Here is a 15,647-nt window from a genome sequence, read left to right as displayed (position 1 = left end):
AAAATTGAGAGTTTTATTCTCTATATGTACCAGAAGCATGCTTATTTGTAATTCAGACGAGTTTTGGTGTGCACGCATGACTGTGAACACGACGGTGACAAGTGTGCGAATTACTGCCTCACAACTGGAAGCTGAACAGATGGAAATTTCCTCTGGATCAGTGTATGCATTTGAGTGAGCATGAAGTCTGCCTTGAGGCATTTACTACGTATGTTTACACAGCCCTGGAGAGAGGTCCCGGTGTGTTCAGACATTTATTTATAGCCCGCGTGTTGTTTTCATCGCCCCCCTGTACGTCGTTTATCAATACCTGCATCTCCTGTGTGGAGCCTTGTCTATACGCGTTGACCCGTCTACCGCCGTCCCACAGTGCGAGGCCAGCCTACTTTAGTCCCAGGCTCCATCTGATGTCTTGAGTGGAAATGAAACACCCCTCTTTGAGCTGTGAATTACACAGACACAAATCAGAGGAGGATAAAGACTCAGTGGTGGGCTGACTGCAGATATAGCTGCTGCAGCACGTATAGCTCATATCCTCACTGATAACTGCAGCTGTGCGCTGCCAGCAGAGAGAGCTGAGCTTGGTGAAATAGGGCTGTTGCAGTGGAATGAAAAAGTTAGTAGAGTCAAAAGAAAAAAATTAAGCTTTGTTGCCCTATTAAAATGTCAACATACTGTATATCATATAGGCTAGTATCGATCATATTCGGGCTTTGGGGCAAGTAAAATATTTGCCAGACATATAATTTTTGTTGCTTTTGATGTAATTTTTTTAAATATATGTTAAGTGTGTTACTTTATGTTATTTCTGGAGTGGTCTGCTACACAATATTGTCACTTGCTCCAAGAAATCTATTGTAAACAAGCGAGGAGACAACTTCTGTAGGCAGAATGTTGGTTCATGTTCATGTCAGTGGATGGGAAATGATCTTACTACATTCACTTTTATAGGTGCATTACAGAGCATTGTGATTCAATTAGGAGACATTTGTGATTGAGATGTAAAATCATTTATTGAGACATGTTTCGGACTCAACAGCCCGTGCGCTACAGTGCTGCAGCAGATGCTAGCATTGATAGTGTTACCCTCTTGGTCTCATGCTGGTGCACTTTCAGTTCCAAGTTGTGTTGGCTGCTTGGACGCTGGTATATGTGTTTGAAGTTCTTGGTTAGTTCTGCTTTTTATGTTAACCAAAATTGAACCTTGTGTCTCTTAAACAGTGGCAAGTTTTAGGTCTTACTTAGAATAAACATAAATGCACCAGAACATTTGAGACATCTATGAAAACCACATAAAAAAATTTGTAGAAAGTAGTAAGGCTACTTGCTACTGATGTTACTGATATAATAAACTTTTGGGTTTTGTTTCCCAATTTGGTTGGCTACAAATCTGGACTTAAAAAAAAAAAAAAAAAAAAACATCCATAGCCAATCCATTAATGAGCATTGAGACTAAATTTAAAGGGCAGATCAAACTATTCTGTCCTCTTTGTCTTCTGGAAGCTGATGTAATTTCACCACTAGGCTATAGTGGACAGTGTTAGAAAGATAACACTTAGGATGCCCACTATAGAAAAAAACAGCACGGTCCCGAAAAATGAACACACACATTTAAACTAGTATGACTGAATGTATCCATGCAGCACCTTTGAATGAGTCCTGTTGCTGCAGGGCTGATATGGGAATAGGGTTCCTATTGTAAAATGCAATATGGTTCCCATATGTGTAGGATGCTGAAGAATGTTGTGTACACTGTTATGCCCATAAAAAGACACCAAGTGTGGGTTGGATACAAACACAGGAATCTCAGAGCACATAAAAAGACTGTATAATGATTATCTCCTCCTCACAGAGCCTTCTCGGAGGGGTTTGTGATTAATAGTCAAGTGTAACACTAGTAGTGAGTTTTTAGAGACCAAGAAAGCTCTTGAAAGGTCTGAAAATATTTCAAATTTCCAGCAGTGTGAGTGGCTTTTTTTATTGTGTGTGTGTGTGTGTGTGTGTGTGTGTGTGTGTGTGTGTGTGTGTGTGTGTGTGTGTGTGTGTGTGTGTGTGTGTGTGTGTGTGTGTGTGTGTGTGTGTGTGTGTGTGTTTTATTCTTGGAATTAAAGATCATATGATTTCTTCGCTGTATCTTGGACTGCAGTTACAGTGGGCTCTCAGAATCAGGAGGTGCCGTTATATCTCCAATGCAGCCTCGCTCTAGCTGGGGTGCTGTATTCCGTCTCAGAGAAGCACAATCCTCTTATTGTTGGCAGCAGAGGAATGCTTCCTAGCTAGCTTTGACTTGGGCTGACTCTGCAACAGCTTTGTACCGCAGGCTTCAGGGCCGCTCTGTCTTTGGTGTTCTGTTGAAAGGTTGTGTTGTCCTCTGTCTTCAGCCACTGACAGAGACACATTATTGGAGCCTCCTCTTCCCTTTTGTCCAATCTTTGACCCCCTCCCCTTTCCATAGCTCTGTGCCGTTTCCGTGGCCTCTGTCTTTTGTACTGTATTGGAAGTACAAAAGATTTGCTTTCTCTCCTCAGAACTGCAAAATTAAAGGTCTACATTGTGTGTATCAAGATGAAAAGCTCCATACCACTGTGGAGGTTAAATTTCTGACAATAAATGCATCAAAATGTCATAGTTATTGAAGTGTCACCTCTGGTATTTATTTTTGATATTATTTCTCCCTTTCTTCTTTTTCTCTGTACAGGTACTGCTTCATCGTGACGCTTGGCTATCTGATCTTGTGTCAGATCACACGAGTCTACGTGTTTGACTATGGCATGTACTCTGCAGACTTTACAGGGTAAGCTACACTCACAACACATAGCTCTTTATAATCAATTGGTTCTTAATTAAAAACTGAAGGCCTCCCCGATGTGAATTTTTAACCCAAATGGAGCACAAAAGATGCTATAAAGAGAAACCACCAGTAAGAGTCGGGGGAGTCTTGCATATGACTCAGCCAGTAACAGTAACAAGAGCTTGTCACACTGCTCAGCTGTGTCCACAGGAGGACGTCGATAGGGACTATAGTTCCTTGTGGTTGGTTCCCACTCCTCCAGACTGTCTGACAATTCAAGCAGACAGCCTGCACTCCCAGCAGGGTGGGGGTGGCTAGTTGCTAAGCAACCTTGTGCAAACCCATACTGGCTCTGCGAGGGCAGAGATTTCACTCTTTCAACCACTGCATCTGCTGTCCCTCTGTTTTTCTCGAAAATGTCAAATTCACGTGTTTTTCAAAATGTCAGTGTCACCCTCACAGTCAGATGTGCTTTATTCTACAGGACCAGGTGGTCTATAATTTTTCTTAAAATTGTGAAAAAATGTTATTAAAAGACCAGAAAATCTGTGGCCTATTGCTTGGTTAACTTAATGCTGCCACCAGCAGTTTTCATGCATAAAAATAGTCACGACCTTGGACTTGCTGATGCAAGTATCAACAGAAAGGTTTTATATATCTAAATGCGGGCTAAAACACATAAGTTCAAACAGAGCAACATCATACATATCCTGCTTTGATAGAGAATGGCTTTATTTAGTCGGGAGGAAGAGAGCTGAGTAGCACAGGACCGGAGTGGGGCCTAAAGACAAGAGAAAAAAAGAAAATAGCTACAGGAAGTTAAAAAGGGCCTTCAATTATCCTGGAGGAAACTTCCCATTATGAAGATGCTACTCCAGCTGATACCATTACCACTGTTACTGGATACATTTTCATCTAAAGCCATTAGTTATAAGCCACAAAATATTTCCAGTCCCTGCCATACAAGACGCAGTGATACTGACTGAATATGTGTGGAGTAGCAGATTAACAGGAAAATGTTTTGACTAAACCAAAAACAACAGACAATGAAGGTCAAGTATGTAATAACAATATTTATGAGAAAATGTCAGCTAGTTTAGAAAAAACGTGAATAGAGCGATGTTGTTTGTATGTGTTGAGTATGAATATTTGTTGTAAAGAGTGGAATGGGTTTGAAGTTCAAATTGTTAACTGACCCATTTCTGTTTTAATTCTTCTTGTTTAGGCCAATGATGGTTATAACACAGAAGATTACCAGTTTGGCATTTGAAATACATGATGGTAAGACAAGTGTCTCTAAAGTGTGTGCGTTTTTAGTGTGTGTGTTCTGTGTGCAAAAAATAAAAAGGAAAAGAAGTGACATACACAACAGAAGTGAAAATGTCGGTTCAATTCTCTTCGGAGTTTAAAAGCAGATCACATGGCCACATTTCCGAACCAGTAGTCACTTCTGACTTCTCTGAACCAGAAAGAGCATAAACACAGTTATGTAATGGAGCAATGACCAAGTATGCACTCCCTCCCTCCTTCCCTCGCATAATGTTTAATGGCTGACTTTGAACACAAGCTGAGTGTTAAAACTTGATGGCAGTCTTTCAACCATTTATTACAAAATGCACAAACCAAACCAAGGTATGTGTAGTAGGCCAATCACGTGCCGTGGAAATACTGTAGCCCCTCTGACTTTTAATTCAGAGCGGCTTTAGTTGACGTGCACAGGGTCCAGTTTATCTTCCACTGGCTGACCTGTATTTCACACGGTCTCGGCTTTTTGAAGTTAATAGAGAGTTATAACTGAAGCACCACATGCGCTAATGAGCAATAAATAAAGATGGAGACTTGACACCGGGGTTAAAATAAGCAAGTGTGATCAAGTATCAGAGGCAAGGAGAGGCTTGGAGATGGAGAGGATGATGAGAGTCACTCACAGCTTTTTAGCTCCACTTGGAGTCTTAAGTCCCCTCAGGATATTCTAGACTGAACACTGTCAGCAGCTTAATAACAATTCCTATATTGGTGTGTGTTGGTGGGTGCATGCATGTGCATGCACTGCGGAGTAGTGTAGTCTTTTAAATTCTGTTCAAATCACTGATTGTCCTTGCAACTGTGACTCTAATGAAAAACTAAGAATGTAGTCCTCATCACAGCCTCACACCACTCTGCTTTTTATACTGACACACACTGCATTGTGTTTTCATACAGTGAAACACTTGAAGATGCACCCCATGTTGCCAGAGCTGGCCATGAGTGTTCAGTCTAATGAGCTCCATAACCGCAGGTCCTCATAAACAAAGAGCAGACTGATTAAAACAAATTTACTCAGATGAATTTAGCCCAGAGAATAGAGCCGACATTTACAAACCTTGTCGCTAATAAAGGTAACCGCTACCTTGGGCCAAGATTGTCCTCTTAGAATATTTATCATTTATGAGGCCAACACAAACACACAGAAAGAACAATGGAACGGCCGGTGTTAGATGATGAGTCCTTATGAGGTTATGCACACAACAGCCTCCTCTTCCTGTTGCATCATCTCTTACTTTCCACTGTTTGCTCTCCCCCTCTCTCTCCTCTCGCTTACTGCTCTCTCCTAACTCAGCTGGTATTATTTACATTATTAGGGCTATTCACACATATCCTTGCTGGCCCCTGAGCCTGTGTGTTGCAAGGTAGCTTTGCACGCAATACCCACAATGCTTGAATGTCATCACTTGTCATTACTATGCACTTAAATTCAGTGTTTTGTATATGAATTAAAATAGGTGTGTGTGTGTGTGTGTGTGTGTGTGTGTGTGTGTGTGTGTGTGTGTGTGTGTGTGTGTGTGTGTGTGTGTGTGTGTGTGTGTGTGTGTGTGTGTGTGTGTGTGTGTGTGTGTGTGTGTGTGTGTGTGTGTGTGTGTGTGTGTGTGTCTGCCTGCCTGCCTGCCTGCCTGCCTGTAGGTTTGACAAAGCGGGAGGGGCAGCTGACTCCCGGTCAGAAATACCTAGCTATCAGGTATGTGACTCAGGTATGTTTTTACTGCTTCAGATGACGTGTTAATTCAATCAGGGTGAATTAAAGAGTTGACATGGTTTTAAATTAGCATTAATGAGCTCAGTCTGAAAGAAATCATGCTCTTTATTTTAATAAATGCTCCATCGCTTTCATGCGTAGAACATCACTGCACTGCTCCTTTTTCAGATTCTCTCTGGTGCTGTCAAGCGGTTGTTAGGCACCCGGTATCTAGGAAACAATGCATTTACTATTCTTGTGTGATCTCTATTGTAGGAATGCCCGTTCCCTCCATCAATCCTGCATTATAACCGCAGATTTTTTCCCCCCCTAATTGTTAGGATTGGAGACGGTAGTTCAGCTGATTTGTGGAGAGAATGCAAAAAAAAAAAAATTGTAGGATTTGAATAAGGAGATGAGTTGCTGCTGTAAGTCAACAGGGACTTAATATGTGACAACAGAGCTGAGACAACATAGCTGAACACAACAGAGATAAGAGACAGGGCGTAGAACAGGTCTGACATAATTCTCTTATAGCCACAGAATAATTTTCAGTCACAAAAAACATTCTAATCTTGGAAATAACACAGTAGATGCAGTGTATCTATAAGGCCCCAAATATGAGGCACTAAACCCTTTGCTGGGCTGCTGTCAGTCAGCTGCAAACTCAGAGATCTGCTGGGAAGAACTAAAGGGGAAGGTGGGGAATTAGCAGTCGAAAGAAGAGCTCCTGTTCAGCCAGTTAGGTCGCTGCCTCACCCAGCAGATTAATGTTCGCCAGGGAAGGGTAACAGACCACAAAATCTCCAGAGTCAATAAAAGCACTCAGAGACCTCCCTCCTGGTTTCTCTGGGGGCTGGTAGTCATCCATACATGTGGTATTTCGTCTGGTATACTATTACACTGTATTTTAATTGATGTCTCAGAAAGAAAGGATTTGGGAGTGATACTCTAAGGCTTGAATCCCTGTCAGTCTTAGATTGTTGGACTGGACTGTTTATGTGAAACTATGTAATATTAAAGCTATGAAAAAAAAAATGTCTTATTATATATTGCTCCTGTTTCTCCCTGTGGCCCTCAAGTCGGATGCCCAGCTTGCTGGAGTACCTGAGCTACAACTGTAACTTCATGGGCATCCTGGCAGGGCCCACCTGCTCCTACAACGACTACATGGCCTTCATTGAAGGCACGTGCTACCAGCCACGCCACCAAGAGAATGCCAACGGCAAGGAGAATGGGAAATACAAGCAAAGTGAACCCTCACCCAAGGTACAGCAGACAGGATTTACAATAAATACACACAGTAGAAACAATCACGTTTTTTTTTTTTTTTTTTTTTTTCGACATGAATAGAGGTGCATGCCTCAGGTGAAGTCTGCAAACACTGTGGTGAAATAGACCCACATTTTGTGTTATGGTATGCAAAATAATACTCCAAAATGCTTTAAACCCTCAACGAGAGTACTTGAAATCATCATGCGTTGTTTTGATATTGCAAAATGGGACTTTAAACTATGTAATTCTCTTTTAAGTGCATATTTGGGAAGGCCCAGAGTAGTTTTAAAGAAGCCCAGGCTAATTATAATGCATTTGGTTTCTTTTAGAGAAACGGAAACTAAGACTTTATTCAGAATTTAATGACCCAAATGTCTAAACCTCAAGGTTATTTCTGTATTCTTACTGCACAACACATTAATAATTTAATTACACTCCAAAATTTGAGTGTGTTTGTCTCATAAGAGAAAGGAACCAGAGTCAAACACAGATGCTGCTAAATATAAAACATGACAGGATGCTCAAGGTCTTGAGTTAACCTCGACTTAACAGAGTTTTTAAAGCACAAGTGTCATGTCTCATAATGTGGTTATTGTTCTTTTTTTGAAAACATTGCAGTGTAACGAGTTTTAACTGGACTGATTTATTTGTATTTGTATCTCTGTCCTCTCCTCTCTACTCAGAATGACGTCATCTCTAAGCTGTGCACCTGTGCCATCTCGCTGGCCATCTATCTGTCTCTGTGCAAGCTGCTCCCGGTGGAGCACTCCATAGACGACGACTTCGTCAGCTCCACACCGTTCCATCTTCAGATTATCTACCTGTACCTGGCCATGCTGGCGCTGAGGCCAAAGTACTACTTTGTTTGGACACTTGGTGAGTTTGGTGTGACTTTATTAGCAGAGTGCACCACCCCACCCCACCCACCTCCACTTATTGATATGAAGATATTTTTTGTTTTTTGTTTTTTTGCAAATAAAAATGTACAGGTATTGGGTATCAGTAGACATTGGCAGCACAGTTCAAATTCAGTGAATTTAGGGATGAAGCAGAACTAAAGCTTATGTGAAATTTATATGGAGGTGTTCCCGCTTTTGGTTGTTGTTTAATGCCTCTGCTTCTTTGAGTGGTATGAACTCACTGAGCTGTTCTAGGTTCAGAGAGTTTGGTTATTTTTAAAGTAGCCCGTGAGTTGCCTAAAAAAGAAGTCCAAACTCTTATTTAACAACATTTCTTGAAGTAACAGTGCCATCTAGTGCTTAACGGAAAACTACAGCTCTTTATTCTTTCCCATGACAAATCCATGTGATGCTGCGTCTCCATCTGTTTCTGTCATTACTTCAAAAACTGATGTATTCTAAGGATGCATAGCTGTTGTCATCCTTCACTGTCGCTGTTATAGCACTCAGAAACATTTGTCGCTCTCTCCTGCAGCTGATGCTATCAACAATGCCGCCGGATTTGGCTTCAATGGATATAACAAAGATGGCTCCCCACGGTGGGACCTGATATCAAATCTCAGAATTCTGGACATTGAGGTTAGGCTCTTTTCATGAGATCTATTATATATTGATAAAAGCCCCTTTCAACTAAAGCCCTTTAACTTAAAGTATATTGTTTACCATCCAATTTCAGTTTGCCACCAGTTTCAAGATGTTCCTAGACAACTGGAATATCCAGACAGCTCTTTGGCTTAAAAGGTAATAGCCTTTCTCAGTATTTGTACAAGGAAGCTCTTGCTGTTGTGGGTTGTTCACTTATCATCATAAATGTATAACGGATTTGTGTATAATCTCAGGTTAAGGCTTGAATGTTTTGATTTCAAAAATGTCAAATGATTATTTTACAAATATTTATCTTCATTATTAAATACACAGAAATCGCAAATTCCCATTACAAAAAACAAACATTTCTGACTTATATTACAATCCATAATGTGATTAACTTTGATGACAGCTTTTGTATATTTTTTATGAACAGTGGCTAGAAATCTGCAGTGAAACTTTTCATTTTTATGTATTTATTTATTTTTCTTGAATTGATGATGTGTGCTATGTCTGTCCTATCCCCAGGGTGTGCTATGAGCGCTGTCACATCAACCCCACTGCTGCCACATTCCTGCTGTCAGCCATGTGGCATGGGGTGTACCCCGGCTACTACCTGACCTTCCTCACTGGCATTGTCATGACCATGGCTGCACGTGCAGTGAGTACACACACCGTGTCTGTCTATACAGTACCTATTGTTGGAGCTTTTCCTGCCAGATTTAACGAAATTGATAAAAATCTAAACTCTAGAGCGGTATCTTGTGCTCTTGCGGTTTAGGAATCCCACATTTGTTGGAGAAATTTTGCCATGAAAATTGATTTATTTGTTTTTCCTCTGCCCTGCCAGAGTGTAAGAGCTCTTTAGAGTCACCACAGCTACTTACGCAGACCAACAAACATGCTACAAAATCCCTCTATGGAAAGTAAGGGGATAATGATAAAGTAGGATACCGCTTATACCTCATTTTAAGTATGAGGCCATTACCACTAATCTTTGCTAAGCCAGACCTCTTCACTCTGGTCTTGTGAAAGAAGGAGCCAAGAGGATATTTATGTAGAGGCAGTGGAGTGTCAGAGGAAACACACTTTTATTCTGGATAATCTACTTGGGAAGGTTTGATTAACTGGAACTCCAGCGCAGTAACATTTTGTTGTGCAGGTGAGTTGTTGCAGGGACATTCTTCTTCTATATCAAGAGAACAACACAGAGACCCCTGACCCAATTACTCCATTAAACTACTGGCCCCATCGACGCTGACATGTTCAGAGATAAATTTCTCTCAAGAGTTACAAGATGGAAAATTACAGAAAGAGACGGATAATAAGCAGAACTAGGCAGTAATGCCTGCTGTCATGATAGCTTACAGTAATTAGGTCAGTTAGCTCAATTCAAGTTTAGTTAACTGTACAGTGGAGTGAGTGGAATGCTATGTTAAAAAACAATGTAAGATGGAGGCCATCTTGGAATATACCAACCATCCTCTCCACAACATTCTGGCAGGAGAGAGAAGCAGCTACAGCTGAGCAAACGTTTCATCTCACTACGCTGCAGAACAGAGAGGTTCAGGAGATCCTTTGTTCCCACTGCCAACAGGCTATACAACACCTCAGCCAAAAAAAGTGGACTAATCTAATTATTATTGTTTATTTATTATTAACTGCTTTTATTATTATTATTATTATTATTATTGTTGTTGTTGTTGTTGTTGTTGTTGTTGTTGTTGTTATTATTATTATTATTATATACAATGAGCTAATGAACACATGAATTTCCCCTAGGAGATGAATAAAGTATCTATCTATAGATTATGTTTAACTTACAGGATGTTTTTTTTTCTTTCTTCTCTTCCAGGTAAGGCACAACATCAGACCGTACTTCCTGGTCTCTGACTCGTACAAGTGCATCTATGATGTCATCACGTGGGCGTGTACTCAGGTTGCCATTAGCTACACAGTGGTGCCATTTGTCCTACTTGCTGTGGGACCCTCGCTCAAATTCTACAGGTATGTGTGTTTGATTGAGCTGTGTGTTGATATTGATGCTGTTTGTTGATTTGAGCTGTATTGCTGACACTGTGGAGTCCATTAAACTTAGTATCAGAATACGAGACAAGAAAACTACGGACTTGTATAGGAAGTTGTTCGCACCCTTGTTGTGTAAAATAATCATGAAATCTGGCTTGTAAATGAAGTCACTGCCTACAGTGTAGAAATGAATACTTTTTCATTAACCTGGTTCCCTCTTGTTGGCTGTAACAGGCTGTAACAGTTAACGAGACAGCTTAATGAGCGAAGGATGTGGAAGATTGATTGAGGAAATAAAATGAGCGGCATTAACGGTGCTCGGCTGCTGCCATGAAATAAAGCGACAACAATGGCCAGTGTCATTCAGTGGAGGACTGCTGTTAAACTGGCACGTGGCAGACTGACAGGCGGTATAAAACAGACTCATTAAAGGAGCAGGGAGGTGGAACTGTGAGATACAGTATATATACCGTATGTATATATATATATATATATATATATATATATATATATATATACTGTATATGTGTGTATGCAATGCTATCTGTGGGTATTGTTTAGGTCAGTAACATAATAAGCATAATAAGCATATCTGTATAGTGTGGTAATGGTAAATGTCTGTCCATATGTAGGTTAGTCTGATAGAGAGCGGTCTTGTCTCGTTCCTGTGTCAGCAAAAAGTAGCTTTTTAGCCACTGCTCTTTTCCTATGGCTAATTATGATGCATAGTATGGGTTTGTCCATCCCCCCACCTTTCTCAAAGCTATTACAATGTGTATATTTTATTCATTTCTGTCCAATGAGTAACAAAACCACCGCCATGCTAGCGGCTTTGTGAGGTGGCAGCATTAAGAACACTGCTAATGCTACTACCAGCATGCTAATAGTAGGGTTGCCACCTTTTATGTGAAAAAATAAGGGACAGGGATTTGGTTTTACTTGACATTACATTATTCACAGCACTTTGAGGACATAACATGAATGAAAATATGGGACAAATTGCGTCCCGTATTGATTCAATACAGACGCAGCATTTTATTTTCAAATACGGGACGATTCTGTATTATACGGGACGAGTGGCAACCATAGCTAACAGACACTGAAACAATGACATCAGGCAGCTGTTGGGACATTTCAGTTTGGATCAAAGTGGTGGACTGACCAGCCCTTCAGACTGACATTGCCATCCCTAGATCCACTTTGCTAGCCCCACTAAAAAACTGACATACAATTCTTTATTCTGCACTCATACTCTTGTTTCATTCTGCTACCAATACCTATAATGAACTGTGTTGAGCTAATTCTCACTTTGGGATGTCTGTGCAGGTCTTGGTGCTTCTGCTTACACCTACTGTGTCTGCTGGTGGTAGTGGCCCTCCCTGTCAAATCGAGACGCGGGCAGGTTAAAGAGCAGCAGGACGGCCTACAGAAGGACAGCCTACAGGACAACCAGACAGAGCACAACAGCACAGACAACAACTGCAACCAGAAAGATAAAGCCACATGAGGCTCGGGGCGGTGACGCGCAGTCCCTTCAGCAGCAGAAACACTGAGACGAACTACAAAACCACTGAGAGCTAGAGTGTGGCGAGTCTGTTTACTTGACAAAAGAACCAAATATCGGACGCTCTGAGAATCCTAACAGACAGAAAACACAACGTCAATGTCCTGTCAAAACTTCCAGTAGCAAGGATGACAGCAATCACACTTCTGACATGGAAAAGAGACCAGGATGTAACAATGGCCACGGTGTAAACTAATGAGTGATAGTGGTTACTTTACATTACATGAGTGGAAATGAAGACTTCCAAGCTGCCTTAAACCCTCTATGTACTCAGATATGATGGCACGCTACAAGAACCTAAATGCAGTTACACCATTGTGGTGTCGGGTTGTACAAAGAGAATAGAAGTGCAGTATGTGGAGGGTTTTTGTCATTGTCTGGATACAAGCCTCTGTTAGGTGGAAACGAAAAATGTGTTCATGTAAAAGAAACATAACCTTTATCATCAGCTGCCAATTTCAAACAGGCCTTAGGATCCTCAAAACATTGTTTGATTTCTATGTCTTTTTTAAAATCTTTATTCTAAGAATTCTCATTGTACGCGTTTTGTATTTAGATGTTTGTGACAACACTATTTGAAAGTCATTCTTAATGATTTTTTTTTTTTTCTTTTGGAATGAATTGAGTGAAGAATTCAGATTTCGTCCATCTCCAGCAGTGGACGAAAAAAAGGCACTCCAGTCGCTAAATGGATTTCTATTTCTTTTTATATTTTTCATATCTGCTGCTCTTTTGACAAACATGACTCATCAGATAAATGTGCGTTTCAAAGGGAGTTTATTTACCCTGTCATGGTTTCGAATTTTTTTTGGTTTGTTTTTAAGGATTTCGGACTTGGGGTTCAGTGGTGTGATCTTTTTTTTTTTTTTTTAAATGTGTTCATATGTTTCACACAACAGGTTTCCTCTGGGTTCAAATGTCTTGCCTCTGTAATACTGTAAGTCTCCAAATCTATTTCATCAATGCAAGTCCTAAAGAATTACACTGTATGATTGGTGAAACACAGTGGGTTAACATCACTGCTGAACACTTGTACAGTTTAATTAATTGTCTGAGGAGGCAACAGAAATCTAATCAGATCACCACATTCACTGGGGACTTATTTAATTGTCATAAGGTTTTGTAGCCATAATTATCACAAACCAAGTGAATGTAAAAGAAAAGTTTCCAAATTCATGCACAGTTCATGATAGCACATATTGTATTCAGGCTATAAATCTTGTGCAATTTGCATTTGTCTGTGAGGAAATCTGATAGGGTTATTTATGTATGTGACATAATAATATTGTACAAAATTCAAAGACATAGACCAGCTGTTGTGGTAAATTGTCTTATTTCATATTGTGTGCTCTTATGTTAGTTTAGGGGATGTTTCAGGGTGCATTTACTGTATGGTTTAGAGACACTGGTTCCTCATGTTCTTTCGGTCCATGGCTCACCTTAAGCCTTTCAAATCATCCAGGTTACTCTTTCCAACATGCAGCAGTTCAAACGGCCGCTCCTGTGATACTTTACTGTATCATAAGACACCTTTAGGGGTTTAGTGAAGAAAGTGTGGTGCAGCGAAGGCAACCTAAAAAGCACCTAACTGTTGTTTAAACAGTCAAATGACACATTTTTATGTATCTGTTAGAGCAGGAAATAGTCTGGGAATTTCAAGCCCACAATATCATAAACACTTTGAAGTTGTGCTTATTATTGTTTTCTAAAAAAAAAAAAGTCAATAAATTAAGTTGGTTTGGTGCATTTGTGTTATATAAAATAATAACAAAGCAGCAGAGGTGAGCTTTGAAGTATGGACCTCTTTCATTTCTTTTTAAGACTTTCTAACATTGCATATTCCTGCCATAACTGTGTGTGTGTGTACCAGTATTCATGTGATCCGTACATGTCGATGTGGTCTCAAGTAAACTATATTTGTAGCCTGGGCCCTGTGAAGGAGTGTGTGGCCCACCTAAGGGAAAGGGATGTCATACTACAAACATAGCGATTATTGCACTGCATGGCCACCCAAACCAGCAGATCAATGCAAACTGCTCCATACGTCCAAAGTGCCAAATCATGAATGGCGCATTTTGTTTTTTGTGTGTGTGCGTGTGTGTGCGTGTGTGTGCGTGTGTGCGTGCGTGTGTGTGTGTGTGAGAGTGTGTGAGTGTGTGAGGTAGTATGTGTGTGTGTGCGCCTGTGTAACATAATGGTTATTTTTGTGTCAGAGGGAAATTTATTGAAAGATTTGTATAACAGTACATTAAAATTCTGATTTATGTGGCAAAATAAAGAGAAATTATTTTTAAACACTAAAATGACATTTGAAATTATGTCTTATTTATGTCCAATAATAGAAATTAATATTTCAAGTATAATGACTTGAAGTGACTAGATGTGTTTTTTATGTGTCACTGGTGAAAATTAACTTTGGCATTAACACCAAATGCAAAAACTTAGCTTGTGCTTATCCTGTTATGATCCGTCAGAATGTATCCTGTGAAAAAAGCTTATGATACTTAATTTTATGGTAAAACAGGTATTTCATTTTGTAAACTTTAGGTTATTTAACAATATTTCAAATTGTGCCATAATGGTGTTCTTAACAATACTTTCCCAAATACTGCAAACAGTATGGAAAATTATCATTGGCAATCACATTTACACATGTTTATGACAAAAGAAACATCTGTAAAGCTAAGCTGATTTAGTGTCAAACACATTTAAAATTGACTTTAAATGATCATAATTCAAATCATTAGATCCAATATAGAGTTGTGGCCTCAAAGACATAACAGGGTATAAGTACCTTTCATGTGTGTTTGTGGTACACCCAAAGATGCCGAAGAAAGTGGGAGCACCTTTTTCAGAATATGTCCTTGGTTAGCACCGTATTGTAATAAACTGGCATTTACTTTTAGGTTAATCAGTCATTGTTCAATATAGGCATAGAAATAAAAGGTTTAATAAGACCACAATACTGTGATACAAATACTCCATAATGATCAAAATTTGAAGTTTTGATTGAGTAAAAACACAGAAGTATCATTGGCAAAATGTACTTGAAATAATAAAAAAAGCCACTGATTATGCAGAAAAATTGCATTTTTTTTTAAAATCACATTAATTAAATGTGAATGTTGTATTATTTTACATGATAGGTTTAGATTTATCAGATTGCGTTATGTATAAGCAGCATTTTACTGCTGTAGCTGGAACTCATTTTATCTACTTTATATGCTCTTGGGTAGTTTCATGTACTGAAAAATAATTATATTATTATATTTATTATATTATATTTTTTATTATAATTAAAGGTATTTAAAATCTGAATCAGAAAAGTAACTATTAACTATAGTGCATCAGGATTGAACAAGATTTGAGAATGGGCACTTAAGTATCATCCACAGTAACCCTGTCAGGTGGGGTCTTTACTATAAAAGTTGGGGGGGCACATACTACGCCACT

The 15,647-nt window shown here is 39.6% G+C and overlaps 1 protein-coding gene across 1 annotated transcript in view; it reads left to right on the top strand.

Annotated features, from left to right (window-relative positions):
* mboat2a (membrane bound O-acyltransferase domain containing 2a) overlaps positions 1-14,513 on the top strand; it is a 40,738-nt gene extending 26,225 nt beyond the window's left edge. Inside the window, exons 4-13 of the mRNA XM_056393194.1 lie at positions 2,699-2,794; positions 4,017-4,072; positions 5,732-5,786; positions 6,866-7,052; positions 7,742-7,934; positions 8,493-8,596; positions 8,694-8,758; positions 9,131-9,263; positions 10,458-10,609; positions 11,957-14,513. Of these exons, the coding sequence (XP_056249169.1) occupies positions 2,699-2,794; positions 4,017-4,072; positions 5,732-5,786; positions 6,866-7,052; positions 7,742-7,934; positions 8,493-8,596; positions 8,694-8,758; positions 9,131-9,263; positions 10,458-10,609; positions 11,957-12,137 (1,222 nt within the window). The 3' untranslated portion in view covers positions 12,138-14,513. The remainder of the gene's footprint in view (positions 1-2,698; positions 2,795-4,016; positions 4,073-5,731; positions 5,787-6,865; positions 7,053-7,741; positions 7,935-8,492; positions 8,597-8,693; positions 8,759-9,130; positions 9,264-10,457; positions 10,610-11,956) is intronic.
* Positions 14,514-15,647: the final 1,134 nt, after the last annotated feature.

The sequence above is a fragment of the Seriola aureovittata genome, chromosome 13 (assembly GCF_021018895.1).
Source record: "Seriola aureovittata isolate HTS-2021-v1 ecotype China chromosome 13, ASM2101889v1, whole genome shotgun sequence".
NCBI lineage: Eukaryota > Metazoa > Chordata > Actinopteri > Carangiformes > Carangidae > Seriola > Seriola aureovittata.
The sequence above is the reverse complement of the archived record's forward strand: the minus strand, read 5'-3'. Positions and strand labels throughout refer to the sequence as shown.